Genomic DNA, 25,122 nt, shown 5'->3' with positions numbered 1-25,122 from the left:
GTAAATATTAATTTTATTCATCTGTTATTTTTTTCCTGAAGTTAAACGGTTCTCTTCTACCAATCAAACTGAGTTTTCTGTGGGTTGGTGATGGTTAATTTAAAAAGCTGTCTGTAAGCTACACATTTCACAACTGAATCAGCATTCCTTGGCATTGAACTTGAAATGGACCACCAACCTTGATAGTTTTCTGAGCCGCTGCTTAACTGCGTGCGCACCCCTGCACACGTGCACAGTCATGACTTGTCTGTAGGCTAAGTCGTAATTCGTCTTAAGTCTAAGTTGGAGATTTATACAATAACATGGCGTTGTAAGAGAAGTCTGATAAACCACACTAAATTTGACATTTAAATGTATAATTCAGTCTGGCACTGATGAATGGCACATCGGGAGATGTTGGTGGAAACAACCCCGTTCTTTTTCAACCGTTGTCTGTAACTATTGGCCAACGCTTTGTCCTCACTCTAAAATTCCTGTCCGTTTTGCATCCAATGATTCAAAACGCTTCTCCCGTTGTGATTGGTATGAGCAGATTCAGTCCATGGTATCAGTCACATCAGACTGCTCTTAATATATCTGCACATTGAATGAGCAGATTCAGACCAAAGTATCAGTCAGTCAGACTTTACTTTATATAGTACAACGTGTGGCGTTAGCTCGCCTTCGTATTTATTTCAATTATTTATTATTGATTTTTAAGTGAATTTTGTTACCTTTACTGGCCATAAAATAGCCATAGTTGCTTACTTGGCCATAAATTCAAACAAACAAATACCTCGCCCTCTTGTCACCAAAAGGTGTAATTGTATGTGAATACCTTCAGTGACTGCACAGAGCTCAGTACTAATGTATCTTTAGCATGGTGTGCAATGTGGTGAACTGTTAGATGAAAGCAAGGTGATGAAAATCTAACTTTAAGCTGATGCAAGTGTCAAATATTTGGTGTAAAGGAGCTGTAAATTGTATTTGGCTGTTGCCTATTTGCCAAGTGACTAATGCTAAGAGGTCAATGCATGTTATAGCCACGTCTTAATTTGAGCTGAAGTTGTTTAAGTGTGTCACTAACTAAATGTATCTTTATCTTCTCTTTTGCCTGTGCACTTTGGAGCAGAAAGGTAAATATGATTATTAATCTGTTTTTACATTGTTGATATGGTTATATTGAACTTGAAGTGGACCACCAATCTTGGTAGTTTTCTGAGTCGCTGCTTAACTGTGTGCGCAACCTTGCACACGTGCACAATCATGACTTGTCTGTAGGCTAAGTTGTAATTTGTCTTAAGTCTAAGTTGGAGATTTATACAATAATATTTCGTTGTAAAATAGTCTGATAAACCAGACTAAATTTCACATTGAAATGTATAATTCAGTCTGGCACTGATGAATGGCACATTGGGAGGTTGTTGGTGGAAACAACCCAGTCCTTTTTCAACCGTTGTCTGTGCCTATTGGCCAACGCTTTGTTGTCACTCTCTGAAAATCCTGTCCGCTTTGCATCCAACGATTAAAAACACTTCTCCTGCGTTGTGATTGGTCTGAGCAGATTCAGTCCATAGTATCAGTCACATCAGACTGCACTTAATACAGTAGTGTGTGCGGCTCGCTCTCTTGTTACCAAAAGGTGTAATGCATTTCATTTGTAATGCTTTCGGTGACTGCACAGAGCTCAGTAGTAATGTTTATTTACGGTGCAATACAGTACAATTTTGATAGTTCAGTGCTGACGATCCATCCACTATACTCCATCATCCATGAATCTGTCCAAGAAGGTGACATTACACTTGTCTTTAGGTAGTCCTTATGTACTCAATTGGTTTTTGGATTTTTGCTTGATCTTTGTTGCATCAAGAGTATGATGCGACAATGTTTTGTCTTTTTCTTTCTGTATTTAACTCAATTTATTGAATCTGTGTGACTGCACAAGAGTTTCTATGTGCCTGGGCTACTCATTCATGCACAAATGGCTAATAAAGAACTTTGATCTTTTTTTTTAATCTGTCCTATTATGTGTGAACCTATTACACCAAGTCAGGCTTTTTCATGGCCCTATAATGCATTATCCAATCAACACATTGAATCAGCATATCCAGTCCGAAGTATCATCCATCAATCAGACTGCACTTTATACTGTACCGTTTGTGACATTAGCTCGCCCTCTTGTCACAGGAAAGTCTAATGTAGTATTTCAGAGATTTTGGAGGCTGCTAAGAGCTCAGTAGTAAAGTATCTTAAACCTTGTATGCAATGTGGTGAAATGTTATATGAAAGCAAGGTGATGAAAAGCTAACTTTAAGCTGATGTAAGTGTCAAATATTTATTGTAGCAGAGATGTAAATTGTATTTGGCTGTTGCCTATTTGCCATGTGACTAATGCTAAGAGGTCAATGCATGTTATAGCCATGTCTTTGAGCCAACGTTGTGTAAGTGTGTCTCTAACTAATTTATCTTTTGTCTCTTTTGCCCGTGCACTTTGGAGCAGAAAGGTAAATATGATTATTAATCTGTTTACATTGTTGATATGGCTATATTGAACTTGAACTATCTTGGTAGTTTTTTGAGCCTGCTGCTTAACTGTGCGTGTGCGCCCTTGCCCCTGCACGTATGCACAATCATGACTTGAGAACTAACATCTGTCGGCTAAGTTGTAATTCATCTTTAGCCAAAGTTGGAGATTTGTACAATAATATGGCATAAGATAGCCTGATAAACAAGAGTACATGTGAGATCAAACGTATAATTCAGTTTGGCTCTGATGAAAGGCACATCGGAAGATAGTAGATGGAAACAACCCGGTCCTTTTTCAACCGGTGCCTGTGCCTATTGGCCAACGCTTTGTCGTCACTCTCTAAAAACCTCGTCTGCTTTTACAGCCAAAGATTCAAAACAAATCAAAACACTTTTCCTGCTTTGTGATTGCTATGGGAAGAATATTAACAACTGAATTTGAACAGTTGTCTGATGATCTGCCTTTAAAGGGACACTGTGTGAGATTTTTAGTTGTTTATTTCCAGAATTCATGCTGCCCCTTTCACTAATGTTACCCTTTTCATGAATACTTACCACCACCATCAAATTCACCATCAAAGTATTCATTATGATTGGAAAAATTACACTTTTCCTACATTAAAAGGGGGATCTTCTCCATGGTCCGCCATCAAATTTGGCAATAGTCAGTCCAGTTTCAATGAGCAGCATAGTTGCAGTACCTTTTTTGACCATTTCCTGCACAGTGTACCTTTAACTTTTTACATCACAATTTGTGATGCATTTAAATTAAGAGGAAGCTCGCTTCAATCTGCTGTAAGTGTCAAACATTTAATTAGGCAGACTCGTACATTTTATTTGACTGTAGGCTATTTGCCAAGTGATGTGATATGAGGCCAATGCATACAATAGTTAAGTCTGAATTTGATCCAAAGTTTTGTGTGTCTGTCTCTAACATGTCTAACTAATCTAACTCTTTTGCCTTTGCAGTTTCGATCAGAAAGGTAAATATCAATCTGTTTTTTCTTCAAGTGAAACAGCACTCTTCTACCATTCAAACTGAAATGGTCACAGTTGCAAATTTGGCCATAAATGTAAACAAACAAACCATTCAAACTGAGTTTTCACCAGTTTTTTTGTGGGTTGGTGATGGTTAATTTAAAGTTGTAAGCTACACATTTCACAACTGAACCAGCAATCCTGGGCAATCACACTGCATAGACTCTTCCAATGAACTTATCTGAATTAAAAAACACCACCTGCATAAAAGACGCATTGAATGAGCAGATTCAGACTAAAGTATCAGTCAGTCAGACTTTACTTTATATTGTACAGCGTGTGGCATTAGCTCGCCTTTGTATTTATTTCAATTATTTATTGTTGATTTTTAAGTGAATTTTGTTACCTGTACTGGCCATAAAATAGTCATAGTTGCTTACTTGGCCATACATTCAAACAAACAAATACCTTGCCCTCTTGTCACCAAAAGGTGTAATTGTATGTGAATACCTTCTGTGACTGCACAGAGCTCAGTACTAATGCATCTTTAACATGGTGTGCAATTTGGTAGTTACTGCTAATTTGCTGGGCCTATATATGTGCCTATTTATTATACTTTATAATACATTGTTTATTTTATTTGTGAGTGTGTAGTTTTTATATGAACTCTTGTTTTGATGGTTCAGTGCTGATAACCCACTATACTCCATTATTATCTTGTTTCTGTCGGTGTTTTGAACCGTTAACCGTTAAAATAATGCTTCAAAGGTGCACCGTGTAATATTTTTTGTAGTTCATTTTCAGAATTCATGCAGCCCTCCATTGGAGTATTTTTTGTCTAGCATGTTTATTACTTTAGATTAATGTTAGTTACTATGCTATACACTGCAACAGATATGAATAATTGTAATGGGGGTACAAACATTGCTTCTCTTGTATCCGTTGTACTTTTAACAGATGATGTCCACATGTCAATTTGATATGGTCTAACATGTAGCTGTTCTGTCTTACTGCAGATGCCTCCTCGCAACAAGAAGTCCCGTGCGGCAAGGCAGCGCTACGCCAGCAGGCAGCTGTCTTCAGAGGTCCAGCTGCCTGTGGAAGCCTTAATGACCTCTGAACAAACTGAGCAAAGCAAAGTCAAACCTGTCAAAACTATACCTGCCAAATCAAGCTGCCAAATCAAGCTGCCAAATAAACCTCTCAACCAAACCTGCCAAATAAACCTGCCAAATAAACCTGTCAAAGAAAGTCAAAGAAAACCAAACTCATGCAAAAGTCAAGTCAAACTCATGCAAAATCGCAAACTCTCCTCAAACCCTCAACCTCTCAACCCCTCAAACTCTCCTCCAACTCTCCACCTCTCAAACCCTCAACCTCTCAACCCCTCCAACTCTCCTCCAACTCTCCACCTCTCAAACCCTCAACCTCTCAACCCCTCCAACTCTCCTCCACCTCTCAAACCCTCAACCTCTCCATCTCTCAAACCCTCCTCAAGCTCTCTGTCAGTTACTGTACTGTCTACCAATGCTACTGATGATTCTTTTCAGTCTGTTCAGGCTCCAGCTAGACCTGTTTTGATGGGATCGTTTTATCAAGGCCATTCACGGTTTGGTGACATCAGAGACAAGCAGTGCGGCACGGTCAGCCTGGTTGGAGTTTTGCGGTCCAAGACCAAGAATGTTCTCACGTGGACTGCCAGAGATTTGGACAACATTTTGATTAGAGGAAGTGCCTTGTACAGATGTCTCAAAAGTGCAAATAAGATACGAGGTGTTACTGGACTTGTATCAGTGAGAGAATTACCAGCTAGACATCATGAATGGAATTCTGAATTTTCAATAAACTTTGCTGACTCCTACATGGGTTTCATTGATGTGAATGAATATGATGATGATGTGTCTGATTATGCAATGCCTCTTGATGCAGCGTTACAACGCACGCTACTGAGTAATGACTGTTGTCTTTTCACTGTGTCTTCATCCACTGCTGCAATTGTGAAGGAAGGTTCATGGTTTGCTGTAATTGATTCCCATGGCAGAAAGACGAATGCGAACAGGCGCCTTGTCAGTTCTGTTAGTTTTTTCAGCTCAATAGAAAGTCTGTACGAGTACCTACTTAACTTGGGTCGGTCATACAAACAGGTGATGATGAGTGTGCCATTCGAGGTGACTGGAGTTGCTGTGACGATGCCAAATCAACATCCGACACCTGATGTGAGCAGTCCGTTTCCAAGCAATGTTGTGGAAGGTGAGGTGACTGAGAATGTCCTATGTCACGCTAATGATGTTGCAGAATGTTCAAATGCAGGTGAAGCTGTTTATGACCCTTCGGCAACCGATGATGTGTCTTCAGTACAGGTTGACGACCCACAGACTGCAGACGAGGTTTTAATTACCAATGTGAGTCTTTGTCAACAGGCATTTACACCTTTATCAAGTGAGGAACAGGAGACGTTGTGCAGACGTTTTGAATTAACCAATGACATGTGTAAGCAGCATACATCTTCCACAGTTACACAGGTTAAAGATATGGGTTCTCCTTGCAAGGTAAAACGTATCTCTGGTGACGGCAACTGCTTTTTCCGTAGTCTCTCATTCAGCATTTGTGGGGATGAAAATCAGCACTTACGAATCAGAAGGGCTGTTGTGAAACACCTTGAAAACAACAGTGCACAGTTTGAAAGGTATTTGAGATCTGATTACCCCTCTGTTCAAGTTTATGTTGATAAATCAAGAATGTTTTATTCCCGTTCGTGGGCCACAGAAATGGAAATCTTCACTGCTGCTGACTTGTTTCAAATACCCATCTTCACCTACAATAACGACAGATGGAATCGACACGGGCCAGCGAAGGTATTGTCAAACACACAAGGTTGCATATATTTAAATCACACTGGCAATCATTATGAGGTGGTCGTGTGTGTTCAAAACAAGCAAACTGGGAAATGTGCAGGATTGTGTTGTCATAGCGACGAACGCACTCGTCCACAGCGGAAGAGAAAGTTGAACCAGTCAGAAATTGCAAAGCTGAAAGATGCTGAGAGAAAGCGACAGCGGTACCACAACGATCCAACTTTCAAACAAACAAAGCTTGCAAGGCTTCAGGAAAAGTACCAGAAAGATGAGTGTACAAAGCAGAGGATGAGACAATCTTCTCGTTGCTACCGCAGAAAGAAATATCAGACAAACTCGGACTTTCGTGAGTATGTACTTCATTGTTTCCAAAAGAAGTACAAAGAGCATAGATCTTTTCAAGAGAAGGTTAAACTGAAATCTAAAGCCCAATACAAAACCACAATATTTCAAGGTCTTGTTCGCCAGTACTCCCGAGTGAAATATCACACCAACAAAACTTTCCAGGCTGCTGTTCGTAACTACAGTCATGTAAAATATCACACCAATAAAAAATTCCAGAATGTGGTGCGAAACTACAGCCATGTGAAATATCACACCAACAAAACATTCCAGACTGCTGTCCGTGACTACAGTCATGTTAAATATCACACCAACAAACGATTTCAGTCTGCTGTCCGTAAGTATACCCAGATGAAATATAAGACTGACAAGAAATATCAGAATGTTTGGCGTAACTACAGTCATGTGAAATACAAAAAAAACGCGTCTTTTCAAAACAAAATAAAACAGCACAACAAAACGAAGTACCAGGAAAATGAAAACATACGTGTACTTAAAACCCAAAGAAGTTTAAACAGATCTAACGCTTCTCAGAAAAAACAAAAAGACATTGATTGCGCCATTGCTCATTTTCGACAGAACGTCAGCCGTGGACCTGAACATCCGTGTGCATGCTGTCATCGTTTGCTGTTCAGAAAGCAGGTCATTGAGTGCAAACCACACAACTATGAAACCAAAAGCATTGAAGTTGCTAAGCTGGCCAAGAGATGCATAACTTTCAAATATTTGCACAAGTGCGACATTGACTGTAAGCCTGAATGTCATTTGTCTGAAAGCCCATTAAACAAGCTATGGATTTGTTACACCTGCCATCGCAAAATTCAAAATAACACACTGCCTGAAGAAAGCGTAACCAACAATTTGCAATTGGATGACATTCCAGAAGAGCTGAAATGTTTGAATTCTTTAGAGCAACATTTAATAGCCAAAAACATCTGTTTTTTGAAGCTGCTCTGTTTGCCTAGAGGACGCCAACGCGCTTGCCACGGTCCTTGTGTCAGTGTTCCTGTTAATTGTTCAACTGTTACCAGCATTCTGCCACGAGATGAAGGTGACGATAAGATGATTCGAGTCAAGCTCAAAAGAAAGGTCAGCTACCGAGGCCACTATGAATTTATGTTTGTCCATACGGAACGAGTCCGAAAGGCACTGCAGTATTTAATCCAAAACAACAGATGGTATGGTGACGTCATTTTGAATGATCAATGGGTGAACTCTTTGGATGGTACTGACCAAAACGATGAAGCGGACAATCACAACAAAGACAAGGTTGACGACAACAACAGTGACAACAATGAGGATAATGATGACGCTGAACAAAACGAGGAGGAAGATTTGACTTATATTAAGCATCAAAGCGGCCTGGTGTCAGATACTTCCTTGCAGCCTGTCGATGTCGGTGCAGAAATTGTTGATCAACATTTTCAAGACATACTGAACATGGCACCTGCTGAAGGAAATTCACCCGTCAGTCTGCTATCTGATGAGACGAATGAAGCAAAGTGTTTCCCTGTCCTGTATCCGTCCGGTGGGCCTACATTCCATTCTGAAAGAGAGTCAAAGATAAGTCTGTCAAGATATCTGAACACACGTATACTGAATGCTGATGGACGCTTTGCACGGAACACAGACTTTATTTTCTATGCACAGTATATGTCAGAGGTAAATCAAGTGCAGTCGAGCATATCAGTCGCGTTGCGCAAAGGCTCTCAAAAAGATGTGTCACCACAGACGTTGCTGAACTCTGACTCTCTGCAGGAACTATTGCGGAATGATGAAGGCTACAAATTTCTACGGGGCATTCGTGGCACACCCCCATACTGGATGTCGGCACAGAAAGATTTGTTCGCCATGATACGACAACTGTCAATACCCACGTTTTTTGCATCGTTCAGCTCCGCCGATCTAAGGTGGCCAGATTTCCTGTCCAGTCTCCAAAGGGCGGAGGGAAAAGAACCAAATGTTGCTGATCTTGACTGGTCTGAACGATGTGGACTCATACGCAGGAATCCAGTAACTTCAGCGCGAATGTTTGATCATCGCTGGCACACTTTTCTCCGAGATGTGATCATGTCACCGGCTGAACCTATTGGCAAAATCAAAGACTACTTCTACCGCATTGAATTTCAACAACGAGGCTCGCCCCACGTGCACTGCCTGTTCTGGGTTGAAAACGCGCCTAAGATTGACAAGGACAGTGATGCAGACGTGACGTCTTTCATCGACAAGTACATTTCGTGCCAGCTTCCTTCAGATAAAGATCCAGAGCTGTTTGAGATAGTTAACAGCGTACAGAAGCACAGCACAAGACATTCGAAGACTTGCCGCAAGAAGAACACAGTGTGTAGGTTCAACTTCCCCCGGCCTGTGTCAAATTGCACTTTCATCACAAGAGGCGTTAGCTCAGAGGAGCTGAATGATAAGGATGAAGTTAAACGAGCGAGCGAAATCATCAACAACGTCAGAGCTGCGTTGACTACGCCAGGCTTTAATGCCAATTCGACCGATGCATTCTTTCAATCCCTGGGGATAGATCAAAGCACGTTTGAAAGGGCATACAATATATGGTCCACAAAGAAAAGCATCGTCATGAAACGAGATCCTGCAGAGGTTTGGGTAAACCAGTACAATAAAGACTTACTTCGAGCTTGGCAAGGCAATATGGACATACAGTTTGTCACGGATCCATTTTCTGCAAGTGTTTACATCCTTTCCTACGTCACAAAGGGAGAACAGGAAACTGGTTTGCTGTTACAACGTGCCCAAGCCGAAGCGATTGGTGGCAATATGGATGCAAAAGCGGCATTCCGACAGCTTGGAAGCGTGTACCTCCACAACAGAGAAGTCTCAGCTCAGGAAGCAGTGTATCGTTTAACGCACATGCACCTGAAGGAGTGCTCACGCGATGTACAGTACATTCCCGTTGGCGAAAATCCCATGAGAATGAGTTTGCCTTTGCATGTGCTTCAAAGCCAATCACGTCAACAGGGTGGAGACAACAGCAGCATTTTCATGACCAACATCGTCGAGCGATACGAGAACAGACCTCAGTCGGATGAATTTGGAGATTTATGCTTGGCCAGTTTTTGCTCCGAATTCCGAGTTCTTTCAAAGTCTCAGGTCAAAGCCTCGCATCATGTCACGGAGCTCAACAACAACTGCGGCTATGTGAAAAAGAGAACGCGCAGTCAACCTGCTGTTGTGAGATACCCTCGATTTTCTCCAACAAGAGACCCAGAAAAGTACTTCCACAGTCTTCTACAACTTTTCTTGCCGCACTATGAGACCTGTCACCTCAAACCACCCCCGTACGAGACATACCAGCAATTCTACAACGACGGCGCAGTTAAATGTGGTGGTGTCCTCCAAACTGTCAAGTCGATTGTGGACAAGAACAAGGCTCTGTTTGAAAAAGAGAGTGATGAGCTTGACAAAGCTAGCGAGTTGCTTCAGCAGAACGTTGATCTACAAGACGCTTGGTCAAATCTTTGCCCGGAGCTTGAACGTGAGCGCCTTCGTTGCTTGGATCTCATGAAAGACAGAGTTGTAGACGAAGATTGCGATGGCACCGATATCCCTGACCTGACGGCCCACCCGCAAACCGCATGCTCGTTGGAGACGAATCACGTGACGATGCCCAGACAAGATGCGTTGGATTTATTACGATCATTGAATGAGGAGCAGTCTGCTGTCTTCTATGCTGTTCGCCATTGGTGTTTGCAGAAAATTTCCGGACAGAAGCCCGAGCCATTGCGACTGTTTATCGGAGGAGGCGGAGGCTGTGGGAAGAGTCATTTGATAAAGGCCATACATTACGAAGCTACAAGATTGTTGTCCCAACTTGCTGATAATCCAGAGGAGCTCACCGTGCTTCTAACGGCACCTACAGGCGTGGCAGCGTACAACATTAATGCCGCGACGATTCACAACACCTTTTCGATTGGCGCGAATGCGAAACTGCCCTATCAACCCCTTGGTGACGAAAAAGTGAACCGTTTAAGAAATAAAATGAGGAATTTGCACATTTTGATCATCGATGAGATTTCAATGGTTGATCACAAGCTACTCTCGTACATTCATGGCCGTCTCCGTCAAATCAAACAGCCTGGGGATCACGCTTTGTTTGGTACCGTGTCGTTGTTATGCATTGGTGACTTTTACCAGCTGAGACCTGTGAAAGGAACACCTCTTTATGCTGACAACAAAGGAGTCAACCTGTGGGAGAACAACTTTGAAATGATTGAGCTGACCAAGATCGTGAGGCAACAAAATGCAGCATTTGCAGAAACGCTGAATCGCCTCAGAGTACGCAAGAAGAACGAACCTCTGAACGTCCATGACGAGCTGACACTGAAGCAACGCGAAACTGGAGAAGACTCTGATGCCATTCACTTATACGCCACAAATGCAGAGGTGCAAGAATATAATGTCAACATATTGCACAAGACGTGTCCAGATGCCATACAGATACCAGCTGAAGATTTCGTACGAAACCCCAAAACTGGAAGAATGGAAAAGATGACTGGCTTCCACACCAAAGTCTTCAATTCGTGCTTGCCCAAATGTGTTCAGGTTGGTGTTGGAGCAAGAATTATGGTCAAACGTAACGTTTCGGTTGAAGATGGGATCTGCAATGGTTCGTGTGCACGGGTTGTGGAAATTATCAGAGGTGAAGAAGATGGCGACATGCCTAAAGCCATAATTGTGGAGTTCGAAAATCCTAATGTTGGAAAATTGCAACGAGCAAAGTCTAACAGACAATCTGAACGGACAACGGTGCTGGAAGTTCAGGAAGACGTCATCAGCAATTCCGGAGGCGTGCGAAGGCAATTCCCCATTGGTTTGGCGTGGGCTGTCACTGTACACAAGTGCCAGGGCCTTACACTTGAGAAAGCAGTCGTCTCTTTGCGCAAAATTTTTGCTCCAGGTCAAGCGTATGTTGCACTTAGTCGCGTGAAAAATCTTGATGGACTGATTATTCAAGATTTCAAGGAGTCTGCTATATTTTGCGATGAGAAAGTGGAGTCAGCCATGCAAAACATGCCCAAGTTCAGCTACGGAAGGTCTATTTTGTCTGATGTTGTATGCCGGATCGCGTTGCATAATGTGCAGAGTTTGAGAGCTCATATTAAAGATGTCCAAGCCCATAATGTTCTAATGACAGCTGATTGTATTTGTTTAACAGAGACATGGCTGAAGGGAGACCCCGGAGACGAACCACAACTTGCAGCATACAACTTTGAACACAACCCGAGAGTGAACTGTTATGATGAGTCCGAACCAATCTTTGCAGGGTTGAGAGGGAAAAAAGGAGGTGGTGTTGGCATATTTTATTCAAATGAAATTGATGTGCGTGTGTCAGTTCCACAGAGATGCAATTTGGAATGCCTATATTTTCAGATACCTCATGTGAATGTGTTTGCTGCTGTTTTGTACAGGCCAAGTTCTTATGACATTGCTGTGTTTCGACAACAGTTAATGCAGGTCATCTCTGAAGTCGACAAACACCCTGGGAGGAAATTCATAGTGGGCGACTTCAACGAGGACATCCTTGTGTCATCTACGATTGCGAAGGTACTGGAGCAGCACGGCTATGGTCAGTCAGTCCTTACATTTACCACAGAGAAAGCTACATTAATAGATCACGTGTACTGTAAAGATGCAGGAGATGTTGTTGTTGAAGTTGTGCCTACATACTTTAGTTTTCATGAAGCAATACTAATCTCACTCCTCTAATTTCCTTTTTTTTCCCCATTCAAAGAACAGGATCAGCAGGTGCGTGTTTTCGTTGTGTTTTATGATTCATGGTGTGCTTTATGAGTTGCAAGTTACATTCCGTCCATAAAGCAGGGCTGGGCGGCTGGGTGGTGGCAAGGAGAAAGCTTACTACAGGACGGCTTCTTGCATGGGACAGGGAGGGACATAGGGCATTTTTCAAATCATTTTTTTTACCTGACTCTCACCAGATGAATTTATTTATTTATTTATTTATTTATTTATTTATTTATTCATTCATTCATTCATGTATTAATTTATTGTGATCTATAACTAACATTTATTTATTCACCAGATGTGTTTTTAGTCATCCATGAAACCATTATGGTTTTAGATCTAAAAAATCAAATAATTTTTAATTATTTAATAAAAATTTAATAATTGAAAACATTGATAAATACTTCTAGTAAATAGAAATGGTCATATCGCCAAAGTCAGGAAGGCCCTGCATTGTGTTTTCAGACGTATGTGTAAAGATAGGCAAAACTACATTCATCTGGTGAGGGTTTTTTTCCCAACATTTCTCAAAAACCTTGGGCTTTCACTTTAATTGATATCCATGAATGTTTTTATTATTGTGATCTAAAAATTGTGCTACTTTAGTCATCAAATATATTTTTATTAATACATGAAAACATTATGAATTGACCCTTAAAAATCAACTCAATTAATTAAGAGGGAAAAAATGTGTTTTTAAAATGATATGAAAGTGTCATATCTCACGATCTCTATTCATTTATTTATTTGTTTGTTTATTTATTTATATTATTATTTTTTTATTTATTTTCTTTTTCCAGAATGAATTTATTTACTTTTTTATTGAGTTGTGATCTATAGATTGTGTTAATTTATGAAATGTCTTTTTAGTTACCTATGAAAGCTTCAAGGTTTTAGATGTACACAAATAGATTAAATTAATTTAAAAAAAAAAAAAAAACAGCTGCTAATTATTTCTTTCAATTCCCATATTTTTTTTCCATTTCATAATGAAACAAAATTGTCATACGTCAATGTAATTGTCAAGGTCTTCCATTGTTCATTTCTAATACCTTTATATGTTGGACTAAGTCCACACAATGCCACATTATTTTTTAATTACAACATGAAGCCCTTTCCTGTTGGCGTTTCATGAGGCCCTTTCCTGCTGCCGTATCAGCCCTTTTGTTATGAATATCTGTACAATCTTCAAATGAAAAAATAGGCTACACGAACAGCATCAAGGACAATGTTCAGTCTCCAAGAAAAAAAAAACATGTTTGGCCCATTAACAGCATCAATGACGACATTGTTCAGTTTGGCACATTTGTATTCTTGTTGTAGAAAGACTTTATGTCACAGGAAATAGTATGCACTATCAGAACACAGTTGATGGCCAGCAGAATCAATAGAAAAGCGGTGACAAACAGCTGGGGCCAGGGGAAGAAGGCAACATCAAGAACACCAACCCAGCAGTGGAAGAGCCGTCCCGAGCAGTCCGCCCTGTAGTCACATTACGTCCAGCTAAGTGTATTCCGGTAAAGTGCAATAACACTTGGTAACCACGATTACGGACTGAGGAACTATAACATGAAGCTAGGTGCCACTTGGAAACTGTGGAAGCATTGGACACGAGGCAAACCATTTTCTGCTCCATTGTAGTATATATGCACTAGGAGCTATGTGTTGTACATGTCCTGCTCCATCTCAGCAGGCCTTTCTTGGCTACAACGACACCAGGCCTGTGAAGTCCCCATCAAAGTTCCTGACGCCCCACTGTGATCTACGCACTCTGACTTACAGCCAAGGCGGGTATGTAATTTTTGTAGTACATAAAACATGCTGTGTATTTGGGATATGTTGTATACTGTATGCACTGTATATCTTACAGTGTTTTGAATGCTCTGTCTGGACTTGCACTACAAATTTACTCTGAAATATTGACACCTTAGCTTAGACAGGTGGCCTGGTAAGGAAAAGCAGATGCCAAAAGCTGAAATCAGCATGGAGTCCAGCACGCCTTTCTCCTAAACCTGCTGTTCCAGTCCTGCCGCGGAAAAAGCCTCCATATCCATCTCATCGAGCCACACTGGCCCTGCTCCAGTGATGTTAACTGCCCTCCCCCATCTGTGGTCTGCTCACTGTGACTTGGGCCAAAGGCAGGTATGTTATTTTTAATGCTTGCATTAGGTTGTGGTGTGTAGCCTCTTGTGGGTGTATCTTTCTACTTCTCCATTTTACACAATGACTGTGTGGTATGTACTATGCCCCCTTAACATGTGTGTGTTTATGTTGACACAGTAAATTGAGGCACAGTAAGCGTTGCTACCAGGGGAAAAGGACTGGAGTGAGCCCCTACGCATAATCAACTCCAACAACAGGTCCCGCCTGCCTAATGGACAGCCCCATGCCTGTGTTGGGTGGAGGTACCTCTTGCATCTACAGAGGGGTTCCACTCTTTGTCTGGTTTCCATAAGGCACAATCCTATGGGCATTCATACATTTAGGTAATAGTCTATTGTGAATGGCATTTTTACTGTCAGTCACATAGTTGAAGGATGTTGTCAGTCTTAATATAACTACTATATTATCTTCATATTAAGTCCTTTCATACAGCATTTGGTCCCACACAAAATAGTGTTCATTTTACTGTCACTGTGACATTTTGAGAAACATGCCTAATATTGACTTAACTGTTAGGGTAATTGAAGTAAGTATTTATTAATCTGACATTGTGCAAGTTTACTATAAAATATTGACACCCCGTTTGTTAACTGTGTTTGGACCCGTGCCTTGGTAAGGAAGAGCCGATGCTGAACGCAGCCCTGAAATCAGCATGGAGTCCTGCGCCACCCTGCCATTCCAGTCCTACCCCCGAAGTACTCTTCATACTCATCTCCACAAGCCACGCTGACTCCACTCCAGTGATGCCGGCTGTCCTGCTCCAGCTGTGATCTGCTCACTGACTTCTATCCAAGGGGAGGTATGTTATGTTTATATCTTAAATTATGTTGTGTATGTGGCAAGTGTGTGTATGTGTGTATGTTAAAGCGTGACTGTGCTGTATCTGTTTATGCTAATGTAGTGTCTCTGTTGCATGTGCTTCTGCTAATGCAGTGAAGTAAGGCGAAGACCGCATTGACACCAGGCAATGAGGACTTCAATGAGCCCTACAAGCACCGGCACCATCAGGTCCCAGCGGCAACTCGACAGCCTGCGTTTGGAGGAAAACCTCATCCCACTCCAGAGAGCCTCCACTCTTTGTCTGGTTTCCATAAGGCACAACCCTATAGGCATTCATAGATTGAGGTAATAGTCTATGTGAGTGAGGGTATCCTTCAACAATGTGCTTGACAGTAAAAAATCCTGTCTTAATATACCTCTTGAAGAGTTGATATTAAGTCCTTCAGATAGCATTTGGTCCCACACAGAGTAGTGCTAATTTTACTCAGTGTGACATTTTCAGAATTAATTTCACTCAATATTGATTACACTCTTACACAATGACTTCACTTCACTTAGTATTTTTCCTCTCATAATCCTGTAAATGCTCTCTCTGGACTTGTGCAACTTTACTGTAAAAAATACTGACACCCCATTTTTTTCACTGTGTTGTGACCAGTTTGGACCCGTGCCTTGGTAAGGAAAAGCCGGTGCCGAACTCCAGCACGCCACTCTCCTAAACCTGCCGTTCCAGTCCTGCCCCCGAAGTACCCTCCATACTCATCTCCACAAGCCACACTAACTGCACTCCAGTGATGCCGGCTGTCCTGCTCCAGCTGTGATCTGCTCACTGACTTCTATCCAAGGGGAGGTATGTTATGTTTATATCTTAAATTATGTTGTGTATGTGGCAAGTGTGTGTGTGTATGTTAAAGCGTGACTGTGTTGTATCTGTTTATGCTAATGTAGTGTCTCTGTTGCATGTGCTTCTGCTAATGCAGTGAAGTAAGGCGAAGACAGCATTGACACCAGGCAATGAGGACTTCAATGAGCCCTTCAAGCACCGGCACCAGCAGGTCCCAGCGGCAACTGGACAGCTCCGTGCCTGTGTTTGGAGGAAAACCTCATCCCACTCCAGAGAGCTTCCACTCTTTGTCTGGTTTCCATAAGGCACAACCCTATAGGAATTCATAGATTGAGGTAATTGTCTATGTGAGTGAGGGTATCCTTCAACAATGTGCTTGACAGTAAATATTTAAAAAAAAGTGTTAATATACCTCTTGAAGAGTTGATATTAAGTCCTTCAGATAGCATTTGGTCCCACACAGAGCAGTGATAATTTTACTCTGTGTGACATTTTCAGAATTATTTTCACTCAATATTGACTACACTGTTACACAATGACTTCACTTCACTTAGTAATTTTCCTCTCATAATCCTGTAAATGCTCCATCTGGACTTGTGCAACTTTACTGTAAAATACTGACACTCCATTTTTTTCACTGTGTTGTGACCAGTTTGGATCCGTGCCTTGGTAAGGAAAAGCCGGTGCCGAACGCAGCCCTGAAATCAGCATTGACTCCAGCACGCCACTCTTCTAAACCTGCCATTCCAGTCCTGCCCCCGAAATACTCTCCATGCTCATCTCCACAAGCCACACTGACTCCACTCCAGTGATGCCAGCTGTCCTGCCCCGGTGCCAGCTGTTCCCAGCTTTACCCCAGTGGAGCCTGTTAACTCCAGCCATTGCAGTGTTCCCTCATGTGTCATCCGCTCTGGCCCTGCTCACAAACACTGCCCACCTTGATCCTAATTAATTCAATAGGTGTGATAACCAAAAACTGTTTTTCTCTCCACATTCTAATTGAAAATTAGGATGTTATGCCACAACCGTGTGTGAACAGTCTGAGAATCAGCATGAGGAAGATGTGTTGCACGTTTTTAGATATAGTTCTGACACGTCTCACTGAACTGTAAAATGGAGCTTATGGAGGCGGCAAGGACCACACAGGAATCCTAACACCTCATCCACATCCTCATGCCTTTAATATATCCCCGCCACCTGTGTTCTCCACCTTGCCTTCAAATCACTCACTGGACTTGCTGCCTTGTAGATTTCCAGCCACACAGTGCCTTGAGGACCCTGTGGGTTGTTGACTTTGTCGTCTTGGGTCATATTTTGTAGGTGTAAAGTAGGGTAGAGTAGAGTATCATTTATTGATTCCAAGGGCAATAAAAGTGTCAAGTAGCATACATGCATAAATACTGAAGAAGACACAAAGACATCACACAACATTGCACATACATTCATCATACATAAGGTCAGATCTCTTTATCACACACACACACACACACACACACACACACACACACACACACACACACACACACACACACACACACACACACACACACACACACACACACACACACACAGGTGCAAGAGGTCAGTGCAATAAAAAAAATACTGGCTAACGCAGAGTCCTGGTCCAGTCAATAGAGTTAACGGGTGTTGAGGGGTGGAGTTGGTTTATCAGCAACCTCCACATAGGAAAAAGAGTGCAGAAGTGTGTGCTAGTGTGGGATGGTTGATTATGCAGTCAATCTCCAATGATGACTTCTTTCTGGGAGTCCTTCTGTGTGATGTTGAACAGCTGGGTGGCCCTGGGGACGAAGTCCTGTCTGTCTTGCATGGGATGTCATGAACTCTGTAGCTGAACAAGCTCTCTGGTTTTCAAAGACTGGGTGCAAGGGGTGAATGTTGTTGTCCATTATAGTCAAGTTTGCAAAGTGTTCTCTTCTCAGCAGTGGTAGTAAAGGCCTCCAGTTCTGTGCGAACAACATTCCTTGCTTTCCTCACCAGCCTGACAAGGCATCCAGCATCTCTCTTTCTGATACTCCCACCCCAGCATGCCACAGCATAGGAAAGCACACTGACCATGACAGACTGGTAGAACAATTCCAGGGGTCTGTTGCACACATTGAAAGATCTCAGCTTCCTCAGAAGAATGAGAGCCTGCTCTGTCCCTTCTTGTAGAGTGCTTGTGAATTTGCAGACTAGTCCAGTTTATTGTCTACATGTACCCCCAAGTACTTGTAGGTGCAGACTGTCTCCACTGTCTCCCCCTCAATTCAGACAGGCAACAGGGGTGGGGTAATTCTCCTCAAGTCAACCACCATTTCCTTGGTCTTGCTTGTGTTCAGCTGCAGCTGGTTGGTCCTGCACCGACTGACGAAATTCTCCACTAGTCCCCTGTACTCTCCTTCCTGCCCATCTTTGAAGGGACCCTTCTGTGCAACTAGCTCCATGTTGTGAAACCAACAGGAACCATTGATCGCCTTTTGAGGTTAAGCGATTGTAAATTACATCATCTCACCATGAAATTATTCTCAGGACAACCAATATTTCTTTTATAGTGTGCAGTGGTGCAAGGAGCTTCACCTCACTGTAAATACCAGGAAAACAGAATACATTGTATTTGAACCTAGTAATGTACACAACCACACTCCATTACTCATTACTCAGGTTGACTTTTAGATATATCCGGGTGTGTACCTCCCTTTGGGACCAATGAAAATAAGCTGATCTATTAACTTTTCATGTTACAACAGTTGCATTACAAGACAATCATGCGTGTGGTAAATATCTAATCGACAAGTAACACATTATTTCCTTTGATTGTATGGTATGTGCTAAAGTCATCCATAGGGTTTTATGATGTTTTACTTCTTTTTTTTTCACTGACGTTTTTTTGTAGTGATTGTGATTCCACAAGAAAAGCAACATGAAGAATAGTGCTTATATTATAAACAAGATTGCTACTATTGTACAAAGTTATACTAATGTATTATATCAGTGATCAAATATTTACATTATTCATGTTTCACGTGAATCACCAATTGTGTGCTTCATTGATTTTTATTGTAATGTCAACTCAAGAAATAGTTTGATTATTTATATTATTTTTTGTTTCATTTCTCTTAACCCATAGTAACATTACTGTTCCTGGTGATTGTACCCTGCCTATAAGATGTTATTTCACCAATAAATATCAAAACAAATCACTGTATTTAATGTGTGTATGCGCAACACTTTTTGTGGTGGTCAACAATTTATGAACCATCACACTAACACTACACCTTAGGTCTGCCCTCTCCATGAACAAAAGAAACATAAATGACCTCATTGTCATTCATCAACCCACAACTTTAAAATCTTAGCAAATCAATTAATGTCTAAATATGAGTGGGGTGCAGAGAGAGACATAGGGAAGGTGTAGCAAGTGACCCAGGTCAGAGTTGAACCCAAGTCACGGGCATAGCAGTCCACTGTCCTACCATTACATTTGTATAAGGGCCTGTAGATCTGTAATCATTAAGTGTTGTGTGTTTACTACCCAAAGCTGCTGCAAACAATACCTAAACAATGTGGCTGACATGCTATTCAACATTACTAACAAGCATGGTTAGAATGCATGAATAAGGTGTAAGTGGTAATGTCAACAGAATGAAGTTAGACCAGACGGTTATAAGGACTGACAAGTATTGAACATTTAACATCAACACAGCAAAGTTTGGCTGACATAGGCCTATAACTACTTTCTGAATAAATTAAATAGTCACTGGTGGTTAAAAACAATATGAAGCATGGTGATGATAGACGATTGGCTAGTGGAAACCTTGTCTTACTGTTGACATGTTTTAAACTGACCATTATCTACAATGAGCATCAGTCAGTGGAAACAGCATGGCAGCAATGACAACTAATATCATTGCCAACTTCAACACATGTGCCCCCTGCTGGACAAATTGTGTCATATTTTGTTTAATTCTATGATGTAGTGTGATAGTATTTGAGTATTTCAGTATATAACCGCATGATGCAAGGCATGTCTTCTAAAAATAAACACTGATACAAATTAAAATGTGAAATTATGTCTTTTTTTATTTTGCAGCTGTACAGTAGTTACGTAATATAACTATTACACTATTACAGATTCATTCATAAACTTGTGTTACAATATTTACTGAAATAGGCAGCAACACAAGTGCATTATCATGGTGATCCAACATTACCCAGTGGAAAACTGGTTTTAATGTTGTTACATTTAATGTAGTTCATATAGGCCGACCGTTATCCATAATGAGCATCAATGACTTGCAACAGCATGGCCAGACAATGTTAACTTCAATGTAAACTTCAACACATGTGCCCCCTGCTGGACAAATTGTGTCACATTTTGTCAAATGCTATTCACAGTGCTCTTGTGTGATAATATTTCACTGAACAGTGTGATACAAGACATGTCTTCAATAAATATGCACAGTTATTTTTTTATGAGTAATCATGAGGTGGACTAGAATGTGTTCAAATTAAATTAAAGCATTGTGCTATGTTGATATATTTAAAACGGTAGGGGAGACTGGGGTAAAGTGAGCCACGGGGTAAAGTGAGCCACCCCCTTTTTCTCGAAAAAGGTGAATACATTTTAACATGTCACCACATTCTAAGGTGGTGGAAATCCTTTTCTAACACCTGTGAAAAAGTGAAGCATGTACCAAATTTGGCAAGAGAGATATTTGTGAAAATGTGTTTTTTTGCTCTTTAAGTGAATTCCATGTATATTCAAAACATGGATGATTTAGAGAAAACAAAAATAGAACAATTTCTGGTCTCATCATGTCTGAAATGTTACGTAATAAGCTACTATATGAGTGATATTTTAAGTCTTTTGTACTTTTATGATAATTTTATGAGCATTTATTTACATAATTTTGGCATGGGGTAAGGTGAGCCTTTTGAGATGGGGTAAGATGAGCCGCTTATCCTAATGGGATTTATAATGGTTGAAAACCATGTTATGATATTTCAGCATAATCAGATAATTTCTTTCATATCATACCCAGGTGAGTTGAGATTAATGACTTTATGCATGTTTAAGCCAATTCAAACAATAATATTAACTTTTTTTCTACATTGCACTCTGCATTGTTCGCCATTGTATTCAAACAAAGCTGTAAGGGCCCACAATATGTATTTTTTGGCATAGTTCTGTTGCATTAGTTGTTTTATTTCATAGATTCATTAGTTACATTTGTTATAATAAATAAAAGTTGTTTAGCTGAGATTTTTGCCTGGGCTCAATTTACCCCAAGCAGTGGCTCACCTTACCCCATGCATGGGGTAAGATGAGCCACCTGAAAAAATATTTTTAAAAGGCAATATCATTTTAACCATGACAGTTTATCAATTAGTTTTTGCTCTAATAGTATCAGGACACTTTGAAATTTGGTATGATGTAAAAAAAAATTAACCAAATACACCTTCATCGCTTAGCTGTGATGAAAAATGTAAAAAGTGGCTCATCTTACCCCAGTCTCCCCTATATTCATATATTTTCTATTATTCCTCAACAAACACATTAACTGACTATACCAAGCCTATTATGAACCAAATCACACACACACACACACACACGGGCACACACAGTACAAACACACATGCACATGTGCCTGACAGAACTCCATCCATCACCACTCCCCCATCTGCAGACTCCGATGTCCTCACCACAACCACCAAGACCAAATACGAGACCCTTTGAGACAGAGCGTGGTCCTGTACTGCCTTCATCCTTTGGAAGACAATGCCCCTGACAATCCTAACTCTTCCTGCCCTTCCTGCCCTTTCCTGCGCTTCCTGATATTTTTATGTATTGACTGTGTGTGCATGCGTGTGTGTGTGTGTGTGCTTGAAGGATGAGGAGCCTTTTATTGATTTTCACCAAATCCAAAATGGCGGACATTCTATTATGGCAGATATGATGTCATAGGGTGCGTTGGATTCGTCTTAGCCCAAGGATTCAAACGGTACCACCAGATTACAAATTGAGCATGTGGTTCAAAAGCTATAGGCTGAAATGTAGCTAAAACTTTGACCAGCTGGTGGCGCTAGAGAGTTTGAGCTAGCGTCCTGATTTTTTTTTGGTGGGTCATGGGACTAACGAGAATGACTGTGACAATTTGCAGAAGATGGTGACAATGGGTTCCCAAGATATGACTTCACTTCCTGTTTGGCGATGTTTAGGCTGCTTTTGATTGGCTGACGATGATGTCATAGGATCCGTTGGATTCGTCTTGGCCCAAGGATTTCAACGGTACCACCAGATTTAAAATGGAGCGTACGGTTCAAAAGTTACGGGCAGAAACATAGCTAAAAATTTGACCAGCTGGTGGCGCTAGAGAGTTTGAGCTAGCAACCTGAAATTTGTTTTGGTGGGTCATGGCATGGACAAGAATGTCTGTGACAATTTGCAGAAGATTGTGACCATGGGTTGCCAAGATATGACTTCACTTCCTGTTTGGCGACTTTTAGGCCGTTTTTGATTGGCTGTCACGGCCAAACGATAAAAGTTATACAAAATTGGAGGCAAAATTTTTGTGAGGCTCAGTCCAAACATGCTATATACCGATTTTCAGAAAAAAATGTCAAAAATTGAGGGAGGCTATGGGTTTTTATTGATTTTCACAAAATCCAAAATGGCGGACATTCTATTATATGGCGGATATGATGTCAGAGGGTGCGTTGGATTCGTCTTAGCCCAAGGATTCAAACGGTACCACCAGATTACAAATTGAGCATGTGGTTCAAAAGCTATAGGCTGAAATGTAGCTAAAACCTTGACCAGCTGGTGGCGCTAGAGAGTTAGAGCTAGCGACCTGAATTTTTTTTGGGTGGGTCATGGGACTGACAAGAATGACTGTGACAATTTGCAGAAGATGGTGACAATGGGTTCCCAAGATATGACTTCACTTCCTGTTTGGCGACGTTTAGGCTGCTTTTGATTGGCTGACGATGATGTCATAGGATCCGTTGGATTCGTCTTGGCCCAAGGATTTCAACGGTACCACCAGATTTAAAATGGAGCGTACGGTTCAAAAGTTACGGGCAGAAACATAGCTAAAAATTTGACCAGCTGGTGGCGCTAGAGAGTTTGAGCTAGCGACCTAAAATTTGTTTTGGTGGGTCATGGCATGGACGAGAATGTCTGTGACAATTTGCAAAAGATTTTGACCATGGGTTCTCGAGATATGACTTCACTTCCTGTTTGGCGACTTTTAGGCCGTTTTTGATTGGCTGTCACGGCCAAACGATAAAAGATATAAAAAATTGAAGGCAAAAGTTTTGTGAGGATCAGTCCAGAGATGCTATATACCAATTTTCAGAAAGAAATGTCAAAAATTGAGGGAGGAGAGGGATTTTTATTGATTTTCACAAAATTCAAAATGGCGGGAAAACTATCCAGGCGGAAAATGACGTCATAGTGTGCGTTGGATTCGTCTGGGCCCAAGGATTCCAGGGATACCAAGTTTTTGAAAATTGACCCAGCGGTTCAAAAGTTACAAGCAGAAATGTACCTGCAACTTTGGCCTGCTGGTGGCGCTATAGAGTTGGAGCAGGGGACCTAAAAATTGCTGTGGGTATTTCTGAGCCGGTCTTTAACGCGTGTGGCGATTTTCAGCATTTTCGACCGTACGGTTCTATGGGCTGCCATAGACTTACAGTCGGAGAAGAAACATGAATAATAATAATAATAACCGTAAGAAAACGTACAAACACTCTAAGGTGCCAGGCAGCTTCGCTGCTTGGCCCCTAATTACACTTCTTACCGGTAACCCAACTGTATGTAGCAGAGTGGAGGTTGGTAGGATTACTAACTTTTAAGCAATTAGGTTTTAAAAGGTGACTACGCCAGTCTCGTTTAAGGGTGAGACAACCCAGATGTTAAAAATACAATTTTCCCCGACAGGTTCTAGATGACAAAGGATGACACAGCTGTTGCACATACAATAGTTTTTATTTTCTTCTGCTTTCAGTCTTACTTGTATTCAACATGTGCAGGCAGTTCACTTGAGATCATATACACAAACAGAGTTTTAACTCCACTGAAGAAGTCAATACAGGTAGGTATCGTGAAACAGAGGCGGCTGAAGTGCAAGAGCACTGAGTAGGCCTAGTACAGGTAATTTACTGAGTGTGTTAACTACACACTGCACTGCGAATGCAAAATAACACTGCAATTAATCAAAACTGTACACACAAAACATAATCAAAATAAACAAAATAAGTCACAGCACACTGAAATGATTCACAGTGAAGAGGTAGCCTATGTTTATCAAATCAGGCCTCTTGGCAGAGAGTTTATTATACCACTCAGGGGATCTACACCTCACCAATAAGTTTACACGATACTGCTACAAATCTCAACCGGCCAGTCCCCAATCACTCATCCCTTGTCTAAGGGGTGGGTGACTGGAGCTGACCGTGTCAGACCGTATGGCTGAAAGACGAAAGCGTCGCGCACCTGCGCAAAGGAACAACAACCTGCCACTACTAAAAGAGCTCGTGGTGGTAAAAGGCAAAATAACAAACACAAACACCGGGAAAAGACGGCGGCGTCCCCCCACCCCAGCCAATTGACAATAATGTGCTCAACCTAGAAAGCACAAGACAGACTGGGTTAATGCCAGGGAAATGCCATTATCAATGAGCAAGGTGTGGCATGAAAGCCACAGGCACAGAGTGACGGTTAATTAGAAATTACCTTCAGTTGCAAGTGGGAAGCACTGGACCGAGCTTGGAAGTCTACGGTTGACCCTTGCTTCACCATGCAATGCTGCAGTGAAACAACATCTCGTTAGCCACCGTACAAACATAATTGGCTATCGCTAGGTGCACACAGAAGGGCTT

The 25,122-nt window shown here is 41.4% G+C and overlaps 2 protein-coding genes and 1 long non-coding RNA gene across 6 annotated transcripts; all 3 read left to right on the top strand.

Annotated features, from left to right (window-relative positions):
* Positions 1–2,513: 2,513 nt before the first annotated feature.
* On the top strand, positions 2,514–11,944 carry LOC134442063 (uncharacterized). The gene is made up of 4 exons (XM_063192394.1): positions 2,514–3,488; positions 4,500–5,973; positions 6,074–6,688; positions 11,866–11,944. The coding sequence occupies exons 2-3, from the start codon at positions 4,500–4,502 to the stop codon at positions 6,133–6,135; spliced, it is 1,536 nt and encodes a 511-aa protein (XP_063048464.1). The 5' UTR covers positions 2,514–3,488; the 3' UTR covers positions 6,136–6,688; positions 11,866–11,944.
* Positions 7,032–12,268, top strand: LOC134442065 (uncharacterized). The gene is made up of 2 exons (XM_063192395.1): positions 7,032–11,994; positions 12,156–12,268. The coding sequence occupies exons 1-2, from the start codon at positions 7,032–7,034 to the stop codon at positions 12,173–12,175; spliced, it is 4,983 nt and encodes a 1,660-aa protein (XP_063048465.1). The 3' UTR covers positions 12,176–12,268.
* A 2,160-nt stretch (positions 12,269–14,428) lies between these two features.
* On the top strand, positions 14,429–17,758 carry LOC134442064 (uncharacterized). 4 transcript variants are annotated; one of them, XR_010033291.1, is made up of 7 exons: positions 14,429–14,594; positions 14,733–14,857; positions 15,255–15,414; positions 15,549–15,740; positions 16,054–16,245; positions 16,376–16,574; positions 16,892–17,758. It is a non-coding gene; the product is annotated as an uncharacterized LOC134442064 (long non-coding RNA). The 4 variants fall into 4 exon arrangements; XR_010033290.1 differs by having other exon boundaries at positions 15,233–15,414; XR_010033289.1 differs by having other exon boundaries at positions 14,733–14,938; positions 15,237–15,414.
* The last annotated feature ends 7,364 nt before the right edge of the window (positions 17,759–25,122 follow it).

The sequence above is a fragment of the Engraulis encrasicolus genome, unplaced genomic scaffold (assembly GCF_034702125.1).
Source record: "Engraulis encrasicolus isolate BLACKSEA-1 unplaced genomic scaffold, IST_EnEncr_1.0 scaffold_111_np1212, whole genome shotgun sequence".
Lineage (NCBI taxonomy): Eukaryota > Metazoa > Chordata > Actinopteri > Clupeiformes > Engraulidae > Engraulis > Engraulis encrasicolus.
Note: the sequence above shows the minus strand (reverse complement) of the source record. Positions and strands in the feature narration are given on the sequence as shown.